Below are 19,282 nucleotides of genomic sequence, written 5' to 3'. Positions count from 1 at the left end.
AAAATCTTAGCCAGTAGATTTCAGCTACACATTAAAATATATATACATAACAATCAAGTACACTTCATCTCAGGGATACAATTCTGATTTAACATATGCAAATCCATCAATGTAATGCACCATATCAATAGGGGCAAAACAAGGACGATCTGATCCTTTCAATTGATGCAGCAAAAGCATTTGATAAAATTTAGCATCTTTTTCTAAAAAGAACACTTAAGAAAATAAGTATAGGTGGCACATTTCTTAAGCTGATTGAAGCCAACTATGACAAATGCACAGCTAATATCATGCTGAATGTAGTAAAAATGAAAGCTTTTCCTCTTAGAACTGGATCCAGGCAAGGATGTCCACTATTGCCACTACTATTCAGCACAGTGGTGGAAGTTCTAGCAATGCAATAAAGTTGTGAAGCAAATAAAGGACATAGTTCCCTTCACAGCAGCTTCAAATAAAATGAAATACCTAAGAATATACCTAGCAAAAGTGGTGACTGATCTCTTCAGAGAGAATAATGAAACCCCAAAGGGGGAAAAAAAATAGTAGAAGACATTAACAAATGTAAGAACATACCATGCTCTTGACTGAGAAGACTCAATATTGTTAAAATGTCTACACTATCCAAAGCAATCTCCAGCTTCAATTAATTCCCCTTAAACTACCAACAGCATACTTTGAAGAAATGTAATACAATAGTACTACATTTTGTATGGAATCAGAAAAATACCATATAGACAAGGCTATTATTAGTAATAAAGCAAAGCTGGAGGCATCACTCTACCAGACATCAGGTAATAATATAAGTCCATAGATATCAAAACATGACATTATGGTCACAAAAAAGAGACATAGACAGATGAAACCGAATGGAAAATTAAGAGGTTAAACCCATCTCTATTTGCTCTCTGATCTTTGATAAACGAAACAAAAGCATACACAGGGGCAAAATAAACTATTCAAAAAATGGTGCTGGGAGAACTGGATAACCACGTGTAAAAGACTGAAACTGGACCCACATCTTTCACCACTTACCAAAATTGAATGAAGGTGGATAGAAAATTTAAATCTAAGACATGAAATAATAAAAATCCTAGGAGAAAGTTGAGAAAAACTCTTGAGGATGTCAGACTGGGGAAAGAGTATATGATGGAGACTTCAGCAGCAATCTTAACAACAAAAATAGACAAATGGGACTTCATTAAGCTGGCAAGCTTTTGCCACAGGTAAGAATGCAACAAGTAAAGCAAAAAGATAACCTTTGGAATGGGAAAAGATATTTGCATTTTGTGAATATTGTGAATTGTGAATATGACACAGATAAAATTATTCAACAAAATAATCAAAAAAATCCCATCAGACACTGAGCAAGAGATATGAACAGAACCTTCTGTGATGAAGACAGATAAATGACTAAAAACTATTTGATGAAATGATCATCATCCCTGATCATAAGAGAAATGCAAATGAAAAACACCTAAGATATGACCTAACCCCAGTAAGAATAGCTCACATCACAAAGTCTCAAAGCTGCATATCCTGGTGCGGAATGGGAGAGAAGGGAACGCTTTTACACTGCTGTTTGGACTGCAAACTAATATAACCTCTTTTGAAGGAAATACGGAGAATCCTCATAGAACTCAAATTAAACCTCCCATTTGATCCTGCTATCTCATTACAAGTCATCTACATCTCTTAAGAAAAAATATATAATTTTATTATAAAGACATTTGCACTAGATATTTTATTGCAGATCAATTTCCTTTTGGTAAGACGTGGAATCAACCTTAATGCTCACCACCAAAGGAATGGATTAACAAACTGTGGTATATCTATATCATGCAATATTGTTCTGCCATAAAAGGATTGAGACATTACATATTTTCTATTATTATTCTTCTTAATAAATTATCACAAGAATGGAGAAGCAAGAATCCAATGTACTCAATACTAATACAAAACCATTAGATGATCTCATATACACTCACATAAGAGGAAATTGTAAATATATTTAAGGTGAAGTGTGGGGAAATGAGGAAGGGGAGAGAACACAGAAGGGATGGGTGTGTTCCCACTTAAAGGACACTATGTTAGGATGTATGGCACACCTCTTGAGTGCAAGACACAATTATAAGAGGAACTATCAAATGCAAACATTGTAACTTAATTCTTTGTAACCTCAAAATTACCTGAAATGATAATAATAAAAAGAAAAATAAATTTATAAACAATGGAAGAGTAAGCAAAATGGTAAATATCTGTTTAGTTATGAAGTAGAATTTTTCTCTTCTTAGGTACCTTTTTTTTCTTTTTTCTTTTTTTAGAGTTTCATTTTGTTGCCCTTGGTAGAGTATGATGGTGTTACAGCTCACAGCAATCTCCAGCTCTTGGGCGTAGGTGATTTTCTTGCCTCAGCCTCCCAAGTAGTTGGGACCACAGGCACCTACCACAATGCCCAGCTATTTTTTTGTTGCAATTTGACTGGGGCCAGGTTCAAATCCTCCACCCTTGGTACATGTGTCTGGCACCCTACTCACTGAGACACAGGTGCCGCCTATCTTCTTAGGTTCCTTAAAATAGGTACAACTACGGAAAATTATAACATTTTATAGTGGGTTTTTCAATAGATATAGAAGTACAATATATGGTAACTATAGTGTAAAGGAGGGAGGGTAAAGGAAACTAAATGGCTGCATTTAAGGTTGTAAAATATTAACTGTGTAAAAAGAAAAAAATAGGAATGTATATTTTAATCCATGAAACAAACACTTTAAAAATATGCAAAGACATTTGTATCCTTGTTAGGTTCAGTGTAGAGGCTCTGTCCAGTTCTGTCAGAAGGGTGGTGAAGTCCCCAACTATTAAGATGTTATGAGATATCAGATTGCTCAGACCCTTCAACGTCTGTTTCATAAATCTTGGAGCATTGAAGTTAGGTGTGTAAATGTTTAGTATGGAGATGTCTTCATGTTGTATTGTTCCTTTGACAACTATGAAATGTCCATCGTTGTCTTTCATAACTAAGGTTAGTTTGAATTCATTTGTGTCTAAGAGTAAGACTGCAATCTCTCCTTTCTTCTGATTTCCAATTGCTTGATACACTATTTTCCACCCCTTAACCCTGAGTCTTGATTTGTCCTTCAAGGCTATGCGTGTCTCCTGGAGACAGCAAATGGATGGCTTGTGTTTTTTCATCCAATCAGCCATCCCGTGCCTCTTCAGTGGGGAATTCAACCTATTGACTTTTATTGAAAGTATCAATAGTTGTGGTAGAATTCAATTCATCTTATTGTGAGGTAGTTTGTTGTGTAGTTTTATCCTTTGTGTCATTGTGAAGGCTAAATTTTGGCCTCTGGCTTCTAGATGTATACTTTGGTGGTGGCCCATTGTAATGTTCGGTATTGAGAATAGGTCTAAGTATTTCCTGTAGAGCTGGTTGTGATCGAAACAGCATGGTATTGGCACAAAAAGAGAGACGTAGACATTTGGAATTGAAAAGAAGATTAGGAGAGGAAATAAACAGCTTACAGCCACCGAATCTTTGATAAAACAAACAAGAACATAAACTGGGGGAAAGAATCCCTATTCAATAAATGGTGCTGGGAAAACTGGATATCCACATGTAAAAGACTAAAACTGGATACACACCTTTCTCCACTCATAAAAATTGCCTCAAGGTGGATAAAAGACCTTAATCTAAGGCATGAAACAATTAAAATCCTCAAAGAAAGTGTGGGGAAAATACTGGAAGCTATTGGCCTGGGAAAGGACTTTATGGGGAAGACTATCACGTCAATGGCAACAACAGCAAAAATAAACAAATGGGACTGGATGAAAATGAAAAGCTTCTATACAGCTAAGGTGACATCAACCAAAGCAAACAGACAACCTGCACATTGGGAAAAGATATTTACATATTTTGATTCAGACAAAAGCTTGATAAATAGGATCTACAGAGAACTCAAATTAATAAACATAAAAAGAGCCAACAATCCATTAGAGCACTTGGCAAGAGAGATGAATAGAACCTTCCTTCTCTAAAGAAGATAGACAAATGGCTAGCAAACATTAAAAAATGCTCATAATCCCTGATTGCAAAATCAATTGCAATCAAAACCACCCTGAGATATCACCTAACCCGAGTGACAATGGCCCTCATCACAAAAGTCTCAAAACTGCATATGCTGGCCTGAATATAGAGAGAAGGGAACACTTTTACACTGCTGGTGGGACTGAAAACTAATGCAACGTTTTTGGAAGGAAGTACAGGGAATACTCAAATAACTCAAGCTAGACCTCCCATTTGATCCTGCAATCCCATTGCTGGGCATCTACCCAGAAGGAAAAAAAATCATTTTACCACAGGGACACTTGCACTAGACTGTTTATTGCAGCTCAATTTACAATCGCCAAAATGTAGAAACAGCCTAAATGTCCACCAACCCAGGAATGGAATACAAACTCTGGTATACTATGGAATACTATTCAGCCACTAAAAAAGATGGAGACTTTACACCCTTTGTATTAACCTGGATGGATGTGCAACACATTATTCTTAGTAAGCATCACACTAATGGAGAAATAAGAATCCTATGTACTCAATTCTGATATGAAGACAATTAAGGTCCTAGTACACAGTTGGGGGCGGGGAATGGGGAGAGCGGAGGAAGAGAAGGAGTGGAGGGTTAAGGTGTGTGGTATAACTTTTGGAGGTTGGACACAAATACAAGAGGGTTCTTACCTAACAAAAGTAATCAATGTAACCTGGTTCTGTGTACCCTCAATGAATCCAAAACAATAAAACATATATGTATATATATAATTATCAGCTCTCTTAAATATATAAAAAACATGCAGAAATTTAACCAAAATCTGATGAATTATAAAAATAATTCTAAAATGTATTCAAATAATCCAAAGCAGTAGGAAAAGAGAACAGAATAAGATGTTAGAGAGTCAAATAGAATACGCCTAATAAAATGGAATACCCACATTCAACTGTACCAGTAATTATAGTAAATATAAGTAGTCTAAACACACTAATTAAAAGACATAAGAAAAGCAATTATGCACTTTTTGAAATGTTCTTTATACCTAATGATGTAGGCAACAGTAAAAGTAGACAAAATGACATACTATGAGATAGCAAACAAGACATATCTGGAGTGTTTTATATTGGTGTTTGACAAAATAAAATGTAGAACATGGACTAGTACCAGGAATAAAGAGTGGAATTACATAATGACTAAATAAAAGGGTTAATTCACAAAACAAGGTGTAACAATGCTAAATGTGTATGCACATAACAACAGATCTTCAAAATAAGTAAAGCAAAAGCTGATAGAAGTAAATATCAAATGAGACAAATATAGTTATACTCAGAGATTTCACCATTCCTCTTTCAGTAGCTGATTAAGTAGACAGAAAATCAGTAAGGATGCAGAAGACCTGAATAGTACTATCAGTCAATATGCCCTAATTTACATTTTTATAACTGACAGCCCCAAAATAGCTGAATACACATTCCTTTCAAATGTACATGAAACCATATTCTGGGCCATAAAGCAAACTTTTAAAAATTTTAATTGAAATCATGCAAAGTATGTTCACTGGTCCTAATTAAACTAAACTAAAAACCAATAACAGAAAGATTTATGGCATATACTCAAATATTTTAATTAAACACTAAACAACAAAAATTAGGACATACTTCTAAGTAAATGGTAATTAAAATTCCCTCTATCAAAAAAATTAGAATGGTACCAAAAATATTTAGAAGTAAAATTATAACATTCATATTTTGTATTTAGAAAAGGAAGAAGGTCACAGATTAATGCTGCAAGCTGCCATATTAAGAAACTAGAAAAAGAAGTGTAATAAAAAAAAGACTGATGAGAATAGTAAAGACAAGAACTCAGTGAAAGCCAAGACAGAGGGCAGAGACAAGATGGCTGACTGAAGCCAGCTTTCCACAAAGGCTCCCATCCAGAAGGAGAGTTAAAGGACAGAAGTTTAGCAAGTGATCTGGTGGATTTGAGCTGCACCAAGAGAGAAGGTTGAAGAAGGTACATCAACCCCGCTGAGGCGAGCTGCGACCACAAGGATACAAACAAAAGGTACAAAATCCATCACCAAGTGAACGAGTCCCCTCCCCCATGAGAACGGCTCGGCATGCCCCACAAACAAATGGGCAGAGTTCAAAGGTCCTCCCACTACACTCCACGGGAGAGACCCTCTTAAAACTGGACCTACCTCCCCTACTATGGTGCCACGGCGTTCTCCTCCCAGGCATAAAAATGTATAAATCTGTATATATTCTCTACCTGCAACTCTGAGCTTCCAGCACTCCCCTCCACTCTCACTCTGAGATCTGGAAGCCTGTCCCCCAGGAGTCCAGACTCTTGGGTGATTTCTCGAGGGGTGTGGACAGTGCCTAAACTGAAGCTGGTCAGTGCTGACTCTGGGGCATGGGAGTGAGGAGAGGACAGTCGGCTGAGAGGGAGCCACACCAGAGCAGTAGTTCCCTGAGGCACAGAGCAGCAGCCATCTTTTAGCAACAATACGGCTCACTCCTGGATATTCTGAAGCCACATCCCCTGTCTCCCTGGGCAACCAGAGGAGGCCAGCAACCACCACAAACAGATCTGGGATGGAAACGCAGGCCCCATGAATAAAGGATTTGCCTGAGGCGGTACTGACCTGGGTGGAGTGCAGGGACTAGAAATGCACTCGCAGACCCTGGAAGTTCCCAGGGCGGGGGTGACCCAGAGGACCACTTTACTAAGCCTTAGATGCACCTGGCCCTCGCGATCGTCAGCCTATGGACAAAGGAAGGCAACAGGATAGAATTGACAGGTAACCGAATACAAACCTGCAGGAGCAAAGACAGGGCCTGAGGCACAGTCTCTGGAAACTCAAAACAGCTTCTCTTCTACAGGGGAATTTAGCAGGAACAGAAAAAAAAAAAAAAACACACAAAGTTGTTCTGTTCTGTTGTGTCAGTAACATAAAACAAGGGCCGGGATGGAACTGAGTGAACACCCCCCAGCCTTCATCAAGCACCCAAGGTTGTCAGGCCTCACCTCCTCCTGCTAGGTAGAGGCAAAGTGCAGCAGCCTGGCTGAACAGAAATAGATTTCCTTGTGATTCAGGCAGGTGCAAACCCCTGGAGTATCTGTCCATTACAGGCAACTGCGTCAGCCAACTGCAGGACTATCAGTGACTGGGTGTGACAGAGGTGAAAGGGTGGGAAGGAGGCATCAACATTCCCAGACTGATCTATTTTCTGGGTGGTTCCTCCTGACTCCACGCAGCACTGGAGCAAGCCATATCAGAGTAGTCACCAGACCCCTATGATCTAGTTCCCAGAGACCTCTTAAACTCTCCCACCCGAGACAGATGCTGAATGAGACAATTAATTTGGACCTTTTGAACTGAGCCAATCGCCCAAGGACTATTCAGGTGGTGCCCTGGATGTGTGGTTGTAGGAAGGTTTGATTTTTCCTTTCCAATTGTTGAATGTGGTGGGCAGTGTGACTTAATTGCTGGTATTTCTCCACAGCTGAAACTTCAACCCAGAGTAACTGTTTTACTAGGGTCAAACAGAAACCAGGTGAAAATAAGACAGAACCACTTAGCCCCACCACATGAAACAGGGCCCCAGTATCTCAGGCCATAGCACTGTACGGGCCCTCGACAGAGCTCCAGGGGAAAAAAATGAAACAGTGTAAAACAATCATAGGGCAGAATCAGCGGAAAAACTCTGGTAACCTGAATAATCAGAATAGAGCAACCCCCCCAAGGAAAGATATGGCAGATGTAACTGAAGATTCCATTCATCAACAACTGGCTGAGATGCCAAAAATAGAATTCAGAATTCGGATTGCAAACAAAATTATTAAAGTGGAGAAAATTTGCAATAAGAAATTCGGGCAGAAATTGAAAAGTCAGAATTAGGAATTTCATGAGAAATTCAAAAGTTGTCTCAAGAATTTAACGAATTTAAAGACAAAACAACCAAAGACTTAGACACACTGAAGCAAGAATTTGCAGCCCTCAAAGATTTTCTCTACTGAAAAATACAGTAGAATCCCTCAGTAACAGAGTGGAACAAGCAGAAGAATGGATTTCTGACATTGAAGACAAAGCCTTTGAATGCTCTCAAACTCTCAAAGAGAAAGATAAATGGAGAGCAAAAATGAATCATTCTCTCAGAGAGCTCTGGGATAATTCCAAGAATTCTAATATCCATCTCATTGGAATCCATGAAACCAATGAAGTGGCCTTGCTGGGCACAGAGTACCTTCTCCATAAAATTATGAAAGAGAATTTTACAGACATGATAGAGATTCTGAAATTCAGACAGCAGATAGTTTCAGAACCCAAGCACGACTCAAACCCAATAAGATATGTCCCAGGCATATCATAATTAAATTCACTAAAGTTAATATGAAGGAGAAAATTCTCAAAGCAGCCAGACGTAATAAAGCCATTACTTACAAAGGGAAGAATATTAGAATGACTGTAGATCTGTATGCTGAAACTTTTCAAGCCAGAAGAGGGTGTTCATTGACTTTTAATCTCCTAAAGCAAAATAACTTTCAACCCCAGATCCTGTATCCAGCTAAACTGAGTTTCATTTATGATGGAGAGATTAAATACTTTAATGACATTCATATGTTGAAGAAATTTGCCATAACCAAACCAGCTCTTCAGCATATTCTCAGACCTATCCTCCATAATGACCAACCCAATCCTATAACACAAAAGTAAACTCACTTGGAAACTATTGATCAAACTCTAACTTCCACACTGGCGAAAGGATTAAAAATGTCCACTGGACTTTTGAAAATCTCGATAACCAAAATTTTACCAGACTTATCAATATTCACCATTAATGTGAACAGCTTAAACTGTCCTCTGAAGATTCATGGGTTAGATGACTGGATACAAAAACTGAGGCCAGATATTTGTTGCATACAAAAGTCACATCTTATCTTAAAAGACAATTATACACTCAGGGTGAAAGGATGGTCATCCATATTTCAGGCAAATGGTAATCAGAAAAAAGCAGGTGTTGCAATTTTATTTGCAGATACAATAGGCTTTAAACCAACAAAAATAAGGAAGAATAAGAATGGTCACTTCATATTTGTTAAGGGTAATACTAAATGTGATGAGATTTCAATTATTAATATCTATGCACCCAACCAGAATGTACCTAAATTTATAAGAGAAACTCTAACAGACATGAGCAACTTGATTTCCTCCAGGTCTGTAATAGTCAGAGATTTCATCACTCCTTTGGCAGTGTTTGATCGATCCTCTAATAAGAGGCTGAGCAAAGAAATTTTAGATTTTAACCTAACCATCCAACATTTGGATTTAGCAGACATCTACAGAACATTTCACCCCAACAAAACTGAATACACATACTTCTCATCACCCCATGGAACATACTCCAAAATCGATCACATCTTAGGTTACAAGCCTAACCTCAGCAAATTTAAAGGAATAGAAATTATTCCTTGCATCTTCTTGGACCACAATGTAAGAAAAGTTGAGCTCAGTAATAATAGAAATATGCATACTCATACAAAAACATGGAAGTTAAATAACCTTATGCTGAATGATAGCTGGGTCAGAGATGAGATTAAGAAGGAAATTGCCAAATTTTGGAACAAAATGACAATAAAGATATAAAATTATCAGATCCTCTGGGATACGCAAAGGCAGTCCTAAGAGGTACATTTATGGCACTGCAGGCCTTCCTCAAGAGAATGGAAAGAGAGGAAGTTAACAACTTCATGGGTTAAGTTGAGTTAAGAACAACTCAAGCAACTGGAAAAGGAAGAACATTCCAACCCCAAACCCAGTTGAAAAAAATAAATAATCAAAATTAGAGCAGAATTAAATGAAATTGAAAACAAAAGAATTATACAACAGATCAATAAATCAAACAGTTGGTTTTTAGAAAAGGTCAATAAAATATATAAATCTTTGGCCAATCTAATCCAGAAAAAAAGAGGAAAAATCTCTAATCTCATCAATCAGAAACAATCAAAATGAAATAACAACAGACCCCTCAGAAATTCAAAAAATCTTCATGAATATTACAAGAAACTTTATTCTTAGAAATATGAAAATCTGAAGGAGGGTGGCGCCTGTTGCTCAGTCGGTAAGGCACCGGCCCCATATACCGAGGGTGGCGGGTTCAAACCCGGCCCCAGCCAAACTGCAAACAAAAAATAGCCGGGCGTTGTGGTGGGTGCCTGTAGTCCCAGCTACTCAAGAGGCTGAGGCAAGAGAATCGCTTAAGCCCAGGAGTTGGAGGTTGCTGTGAGCTGTGTGAGGCCACGGCACTCTACCGAGGGCCATAAAGTGAGATTCTGTCTCTACAAAAAAAAAAAAAAAAAAAGAAAATCTGAAGGAAATTGACCAATACTTGGAAGTATGTCACCTTCCAAGACTTAGCCAGAATCAAGTGGAAATGTTGAACAGGACTATATCAAGTTCTGAAATAGCATCAACCATACAAAAACCATCTAAAATGAAAAGCCCAGGACCAGATGGTTTCACGTCAGAATGCTACCAATCCTTTAAAGAGGAATTAGTGCCTATATTACTCAAAAGGTAGAAGAAGAAGGAAGACTACACAACACGTTCTATGAAGCAAACATCACCCTGATCCCAAAACCAGGAAAAGACCAACAAGAAAAGAAAATTATAGCCCAATATCACTAATGAATATAGATGCAAAAATATTCAACAAGATCCTAACAAACTGAATCGAGCAACATATCAAACAAATTATACATCATGACCAAGTTGGTTTTATCCCAGGGTCTCAAAGCTGTTTCAATATCCGTAAATCTATAATTATAATTCATCACATAAACAAATTAAGAAACAAAGACCATATGATTCTCTCAATAGATGCAGAAAAAGCTTTTGATAATATACAGCATCCCTTCATGATCAGAACACTTAAGAAAGTTGGTATAGAAGGGACATTTCTTAAACCGATAGAGGCCATCTACAGCAAACCCACAGCCAATATCATATTGAGTGGAGTTAAATTGAAATCATTTCCACTCAGATGAGAAACCAGACAAGGCTGCCCATTGTCTCCACTGCTCTTTAATATTGTAATGGAAGTTTTAGTCACCGCAATTTGGAAAGAAAAGGCGATCAAATGTATCCATTTAGGGTCAGAAGAGATCCAACTTTTGCTCTTCGCAGATGATATGATTGTATATCTGGAAAACACCAAGGATTCTACTACAAAACTCTTAGAAGTGATCAAGGAATACAGCAGCATCTCAGGATACAAAATCAACATTCATAAATCAGTAGCCTTTATATATACTAACAATAGTCAAGCTGAAAAAACACTTAAGGACTCTATCCCATTCACAGTAGTGCCAAAGAAGATCAAATATTTGGGAGTTTATCTAACAAAGGGCATGAAAGATCTCTATAAAGAGAACTATGAAACTCTAAGAAAAGAAATAGCTGAAAATGTTAACAAATGGAAAAACATACCATGCTCATGGCTGGGAAGAATCAACATTGTTAAAATGTCCATACTACCCAAAGCAATATATAATTTTAACACAATCCATATTAAAGTTTCACTGTCATACGTTAAAGATCTTGAAAAAACAATACTTCATTTTATATGGAATCAGAAAAAACCTTGAATAGCCAAGACATTCCTCAAAAACAAAAGCAAAGCAGGAAGAATCATGCTACCAGACCTCAGACTATACTATAAATCGATACTGATCAAAACAGCATGGTACTGGCACAAAAAAAGAGAAGTAGATGTCTGGAATACAATAGAGAACCAAGAGATGAATCCAGCTACTTACCGTTATTTAATCTTTGACAAGCCAATTAAAAACATTCAGTGGGGAAAAGATTCCCTATTTAACAAATGGTGCTGGGTGAACTGGCTGGCAACCTGCAGAAGACTGAAACTGGGCCCACACATTTCACCATTAACTAAGATAGACTGTCACTGGATTAAAGATTTAAACTTAAGACATGAAACTATAAAAGTACTAGAGGAGAGTGCAGGGAAAACCCTTGTAGAAATCGGTCTGGGAGAGTATTTTATGAGGAGGACCCCTGGGCAATTGAAGCAGCTTCAAGAATACACTACTGGGACTTGATCAAACTAAAAAGCTTCTGCACAGCCAAGAACATAGTAAGTAAAGCAAAAAAAACAGCCCTCAGAATGGGAGAAGATATTTTCAGGTTATGTCTCCGACAAAAGTTTAATAACTAGAATCCATAGAGAACTCAAACGTATAAGCAGGAAAAGAACAAGTGATCCCATCGCAGGCTGCGCAACGGACTTGAAGAGAAACTTCTCTGAAGAAGAAAGGCGCGCGACCTACAGACATATGAAAAAATGCTCATCATCTTTAATCATCAGAGAAATGCAAATCAAAACTACTTTGATACATCATCTAACTCCAGTAAGATTAGCCTATATCACAAAATCCCAAGACCAGAGATGTTGGCGTGGATGTGGAGAAAAGGGAACACTTCTACACTGATGGTGGAAATGCAAATTAATACTTTCATTCTGGAAAGATGTTTGGATAACACTTAGAAGTCTAAAAATAGATGGTCATATAGCAGAATACCACACAACAATTAAAATGAGCAAAGTACAGCTACACAAAATAATAAGGATGGCTCTCACACATATAATATGAAATGAAAGAATACAGAAACAAAAAAATACATACATGTGATTATATATATAATATACAATTTCATTATATAAAGTATAGAAAACCAAAGCTGTGTTGTTTAGGCATGCATGCTCTGGAGGTGAAACTGTAAAGAAAAGCAAAGAAGTGATTATCATAAAAGAGAGTTTGCAAAGGTTTTTGCCTTTGGAAGAGGAAAGGGTTAGTGGTTAGAACCAGAGAGTGCTGTATATGTTCTATTTCTTAACCAGTGGTGAGAGGTGTTATACAGATACTTAATGATAAAACATCTTTGTTTTGTGTACCTGTATTATAATCTATAATAAAAAGTTTAAAACTTAAAAAAAAATAAATAAAAATAGATGTGCCATTCAATCCTATAATTCCTCTACTCGGCATAAACCCAGAAGACAAAAAATCACATCATAACAAAGATATTTGTACCAGAATGTTTATTGCAGCCCTATTCATAATTGCTAAGTCATGTAAAAAGCCCAAGTGCCCATCGATACACAAATGAATTAATAAATTGTGGTATATGTACACCATGGAATATTATGCAGCCTTAAAAAAGATGGAGACTTTACCTCTTTCATGTTTACAAGGATGGAGCTGGAACATATTCTTCTTAGTAAAGTATCTCAAGAATGGAAGGAAAAGTATCCAATGTACTCAGCCCTACTATGAAACTAATTTAAGGCTTTCATATGAAAGCTATAAGCCAGTTACAACCTAAGAATGGGGGAAGGGTGAAAGAGAGGGGCGAGAGGGGAGGTGGGCAGAGGGAGGGAGATTGGTTGGATTACACCGCTGTGCATCTTACAGGGATATATGCGAAACTTAGTAAATGTGGAATGTAAATGTCTTAACACAACAACCAAGAAAATGCCAGGAAGTCTATGTTAACCAGTGTGATGAAAATGTGTCAAACGGTCTATGAAACCAGTGTATGGTGCTCCATGATCACATTAATGTACATAGCTATGATTTAATTTTAAAAAGAAAGTGAAGACAGAAAACAACATATGAAAATAATGAAACTAAAATCTACTTCCTGTACAAGATCAATAACAGGGACAAACCTCTTTCCTAGATGAAATATAAAAAGAAACAGAGTACCAATGTTAAGAAGTAAAGATATCCATCACCACAGAACCTACAGACATTCAAAGATTAAGAAGTAAATATTAATAAGTAACTTTAAATCATTGGTTCAACAACCAAGATAATGGATCAATTTTGAAAGTCACAAACTACCAAAATTCACTCAAGAAATAATAGAGAATCTGAATAATATAGAAATGTAAATTGTAGTTTAAAACTTTGCAACAAAGGAAACATTATATTCAGATAACTTCACTGATGATGTCTAATGAAGGATTTAATGAAAAATAATAATAATCCAAAAAATAATAATTCTATGTAATCTTTGCAGAATATATAAATGGAGAAAATACTTTATTCATGACTCTAATACCAAAACCAAATATAGTACAAGATGAAAAGGAACACAAACAAATGCACCTCACAGAAATAGACTAATGAATTCTCAACCAATTACTTGCAAATCAAATAAAATCATATATATGAAGTCTGACAACTAAGTTCATGAACTCATCCTAAAGGTACTTCTAAAGCAACAAATCTAAAATAATTTACTCATTGCTCAGCTTTTTTCTTTTTTTTTTGTAGAGACAGAGTCTCACTGTACCGCCCTCTGGTAGAGTGATGTGGCATCACGGCTCACAGCAACCTCTAACTCTTGGGCTTATGCAATTCTCTTGCCTCAGCCTCCTGAGCAGCTGTGACTACAGGCGCCCGCCACTGCGCCTGGCTATTTTTTTGTTACAGTTCAGCCGGGGCTGAGTTTGAACCCGCCACCCTTGGTATATGGAGCCGGTGCCCTACTCACTGAGCCACAGGCGCCGCCCAGCTTTTTTCAATATAACATGTTTAGCTTAATATAATATTTTCTCAATGTCTTAGAGTTCTCATTAAAACATTAATTCCTAAATTTGAGAGACCTGATAAATTCCATACCTGAACATGATAGCGTTCATATATCATACTTTACTTAGAGCAACCAAAACTGGAAGGGAAGACATTTTATAATCTACCATTTTACAGACTAAGAAGTAGATAATCACAGAAAATAGGTTATTTACCAAATAATCAGCAGTGTAGCTGAAGATAGAACACAGGTCATCTTGTTCCTATGGATGAGCATGTCTTGAGTGGGTGATAAGGTATAAAGAGGATTAGACCGGAAAATCTTGAGATAAGGCAGAATGAGTTGATATTTCAGCATTTAATCCTCAATTCAGCCACTCTCTCCACCCCAACCTCAAAGAACTCAATTCCCAGACATCAAATGGCTTATCTTTTTACCTTTCACATAAATAAGAACTACACTTTAAAAGTGAATATTTTATAAACTTTCTTCCTATTTTTTACAAATGATTAAGAAAGAACTTTGACTGTGCAGATGTTCAATTTCTTACCACTTCACAAACTAGAAAACTAGCATGAGTGGAGAATGACAGTTATCTTGCTCAAATAGAGTCATATAATTGTTGCAGTAAACAACGACAAATAAAGCAAAGAAAAGCAAAACAAAACAAACAAACAAACAAAAAAGTTCCTATAATTAGTAGGCCTCTCGAGCAAAGTGGTCTTTCTGCTGTTGCTACTGAATTTAAGGGAAAACCTAAAAAGGTTTAAGTATTGTCTGTTGGCTATTGGGAAGGACCTGCTGTGCTTTGGCTTTGTAAGGTTCAAAGCATACTTAGATAAGCATAAAAGTTTTATCCAGGTAATAGAAAAACACTTCTATATTATTAATATTTTTTATTAAACCATATCTGTGTACATTAATGCAATCATGGGGCACCATGCACTGCTTTTATACACAATTTGAAATATTTTCGTCAAACTGGTTAACATAGCCTTCCTGGCATTTTCTTACTTATTGTTAAGACATTTATATTCTACATTTAGTAAGTTTCACATGTACCCTTGTAAGATGCACGGTAGGTGTGGTCCCAGCAATTACCCTCCAACTACCCATCCTTCCCCCTCCCCTCCCCTCCCTTTCCCCTAAATATTATGGAACTTATCGTCACACTTTACTATCACCCCATTATCTTGCACTTTAGATTTTCTGCAGTAGGTACAACCTTGCAGAGGAGGATCAGAGCCACTATTACTCAGATTATGTGTATGTGTTATTGGAGTTCACCATCGTGCTCAGAACCCATTTTAAAGTATCTTGCTTCTAAATTTACACCAGATGAGGTATTTCAGGAATTTGAGCTCCGTTGTTCGGCTCTTCTCAGGATTGTGACTGAACCATTTTAGAAAAAGAACCTTATTGCTCTGAAAGCTAGCAGCCATGATAGCAAAAATTGCTTTTTATTATTATTAAATCATAGCTGTGAACAATAATGCAATCATGAGGTACAATGTGCTGGTCCCCTATACAGTCTGAAATATTTTCACCGAACTGGTTAACATAGCCTTCATGGCATTTTCTAGCTACTGTCTACCCATTTGGTCAGGTATGGGCTTACACATTAGTACACTTGAATGAAACCTTCAGAGTGCTGGTGCAGGTCTTTATTTCTGATGTTTCAGGGAGAAACTCTACTCCCATCTTTCCTGGTGCCCTTTCCCACATCTGATTGTGTCCTATCAGATCTTTTAACACTTCATAAGGAAATAGATGCTTGTATGAGCAAGAAAGTCAGTAGCATAAATTATAGTAGATGGCTGTATGACTGTCTTTAATTTCCTTATTAGATGGCTTTATTTTTCAAAGTATTTGGAAAAAGAGAAATTAGTTTTAAATTCCATGTCAATGTATTTGTTTGTTTCTATTCAGAGTACACTAGAAAGATTTCTGTTTGGTTTGACTTGTAGTATTTCATTATTGCTATTTTTCTAAATTTGAAAAGACATTTAACTTCCCTTGGGAAAGTTTTTTTCTGTCTGTCAACTTTTAGGACCAACAATTTCACTGTAATAACTGTTAACAAAAACATGAGATTGATTTAATCAAATTACAAGGGTTCTTTATAAAATGAACTACTACAATTAATCCTTTTCAAAAAAGAATTTGACTTGACTTTTATTCTTTAGATTTACAGAGATGCTTTTCCTTGATACTAAACATTTTGTCTGCTGGCATGAAACACGAAAGTGTTTATTTTTACTTACATGTCAATTTAACTAAAAGTTACATAGTTTTTATATGGTTTATTTTTAGTAAACTATACATGATTTTGAATTTTGATTTACATGTTATAATTATTAAAATAATTATTTTGATTAGTATTGCCTAAAGCAAAGACTTTCACATTCACTATCCATTACTGTTAATTTTTAAGCTTTAAAGAGAATTTTTGTTTTAGTATGTAAAAAGAACCTCTTTATTCCAGAAAGAGGAAAATTAAAAGCACCCTTTTATTCCACAGCACAGCTTCTAGCTGTAAGATATATGCCAGATGCCTTGCTTGACAAAAAACAGTGAGTGTCCTTGTCAATAATTGACCACATACAGCTACCAACATCTCTGGCTTTATTAGCCACAAATATTTATTTCAATGAAAGAAACTCCCCCCACATGTACTCACACTAAGCAGATAAGAGCTTTCCTCTTTTTTGTCTTTTATTTGTAAGAGCTTTCCTCTTTTTTATCTTTTATTTTTTCATCTTTAAAATTGGTATATTTTCTGAACAAATCAATAAATGATTGCTTTATGCATATTTTTCTCTGAGAAGTTGTTTCCCTTTATTTAGCATACAAATTATTTCCCATTACCTGGGATTAATTCGCTTAAAGAAATATTGTGGCTTGGAAGCACTGAAATTGTATCAAAGAAAATGTACAAATTCTACACATACCAATTTTTTATTGCAATTTTCAGAGTATCTTTTTTTATTTTTAGATGAATCTGCGTTCTGTATTTACTGTAGAACAACAAAGGATTTTACAACGTTATTATGAAAATGGAATGACAAATCAAAGTAAAAATTGCTTTCAGCTCATATTACAGTGTGCACAGGAGACTAAGCTGGACTTCAGTGTAGTCAGGGTAAGTACTGAATGTATAGCTTTTTATTACAAGTAGTATTTGTTTAATATGAGAAAAACTATTCAGGGTATGGAGTCAATAACATTATAAATAGCTTCATTTCCCTGGCATAACAATACTTTTTTTAATAAAAGTAAATAATTGTTTAGTATGTATTTACTTCTATAATTAACTCGAAAACACTAAAACCTTTACAGTGTAAACATATATTTTTAAAAACTCAGTTCTTTAAACTAACAAATACTTTCAAGATTAGTTATTGATATTGTGCTTTCTTTAAACCCAAAATTAATGTAGACATAAACTCTCCAAAATGAGATCAATAAATCAGGCAGGGACAGAGGGAATAATGTGTACCTAATATATTTTGTATTTTAGTTTTTTACCAGGCATTTATAACTTTGGTATTTTTGTGCTTTTAGAAAAATCTAGTATATTGTATGAATACCTTCTCCTCTTAGGTAAAACTTGCGTAATTTAGTGGGTTAGCAAGAAAGCGACAAGAAATACCAAGAGAGGAAATTTTCCTTATCACAATATTATTCAGCTGTACAAATCAAGAGCTGATTTGCACATTTCTGATATGCAATGAGAAGGTGATAGAGGGAAACCAAGAGATAGGTCTAACAGAACTAGTCGCAGGTTTTGTTGAATGCATAGATACTTTTATGTTTGTCTGAACATGCAAAAATTCTCTTGGTGTGAAATTGTAGCGATTCAAAGTTAGCAAATTTCCCATCTTTGGCACTCGTTAGGCTAATTTAGGAAAGAGGAAGGACATCTGTTTTTAAGTTTATTTTTTTGTTGGATGTACCTTCAAATACCTTAAGGATAAAAATCTCTTGATAAGAAGAATTATTTGGAAAATATATTTCTTAAAGACTAAAGGATATATTAACTTTCAAGTAGGGAATTAAATGACATTAATTCTACAGAAAAATATCTGGGATATCTGTTATTTATTGAAATCAGCCTTCATACTCAGATATGTGTGAAAATATCTATTATTGATAGCTCTAAATGCCCTATTTGAAGTACCTTTACTAAACTTCACAGGGAAATGTTTGTCTTAGAAGGAACAATGTAAAAATGTATACTATTTCAAGTTGATATGATTGCATTTTATATGTACTGAGTTTTTTTTCCTGCAGTCATTTCCTGCTTTTATTTGTTTCTTTTATCTTACCTTTCCCTTAATGTGAAAAGCTTTCCCATGCAGTTGCATTGCAGACTGTTATCATTTGTATTTTTAATTTTTATTGCAATTTTCCTCATTATAATGTACTTGATTGATTGAGAATTGAGCATTGAGAATATTGAAATACAGAGATTTATATTTATGCTTCATGTGGTGTGAAATCTAAAAAAAGAAAACAATTAAAATGAATAATATTAATTCTTTATTTTATTTTTTATTAAGTCATATATACATAGATCTTGAATATATTTATGCCTTTGTGGGATTCA

General features: G+C 35.8%; 1 protein-coding gene across 1 annotated transcript in view; it reads left to right on the top strand.

Moving 5' to 3' along the window:
• Nucleotides 1-19,282, top strand: part of HDX (highly divergent homeobox) — a 317,694-nt gene that overhangs the window by 45,966 nt on the left and 252,446 nt on the right. Inside the window, exon 2 of the mRNA XM_053581081.1 lies at nt 17,669-17,815. Within this exon, the coding sequence (XP_053437056.1) occupies nt 17,669-17,815 (147 nt within the window). The remainder of the gene's footprint in view (nt 1-17,668; nt 17,816-19,282) is intronic.

Source organism: Nycticebus coucang, chromosome X (genome assembly GCF_027406575.1).
Source record: "Nycticebus coucang isolate mNycCou1 chromosome X, mNycCou1.pri, whole genome shotgun sequence".
NCBI lineage: Eukaryota > Metazoa > Chordata > Mammalia > Primates > Lorisidae > Nycticebus > Nycticebus coucang.
Note: the sequence above shows the minus strand (reverse complement) of the source record. Positions and strands in the feature narration are given on the sequence as shown.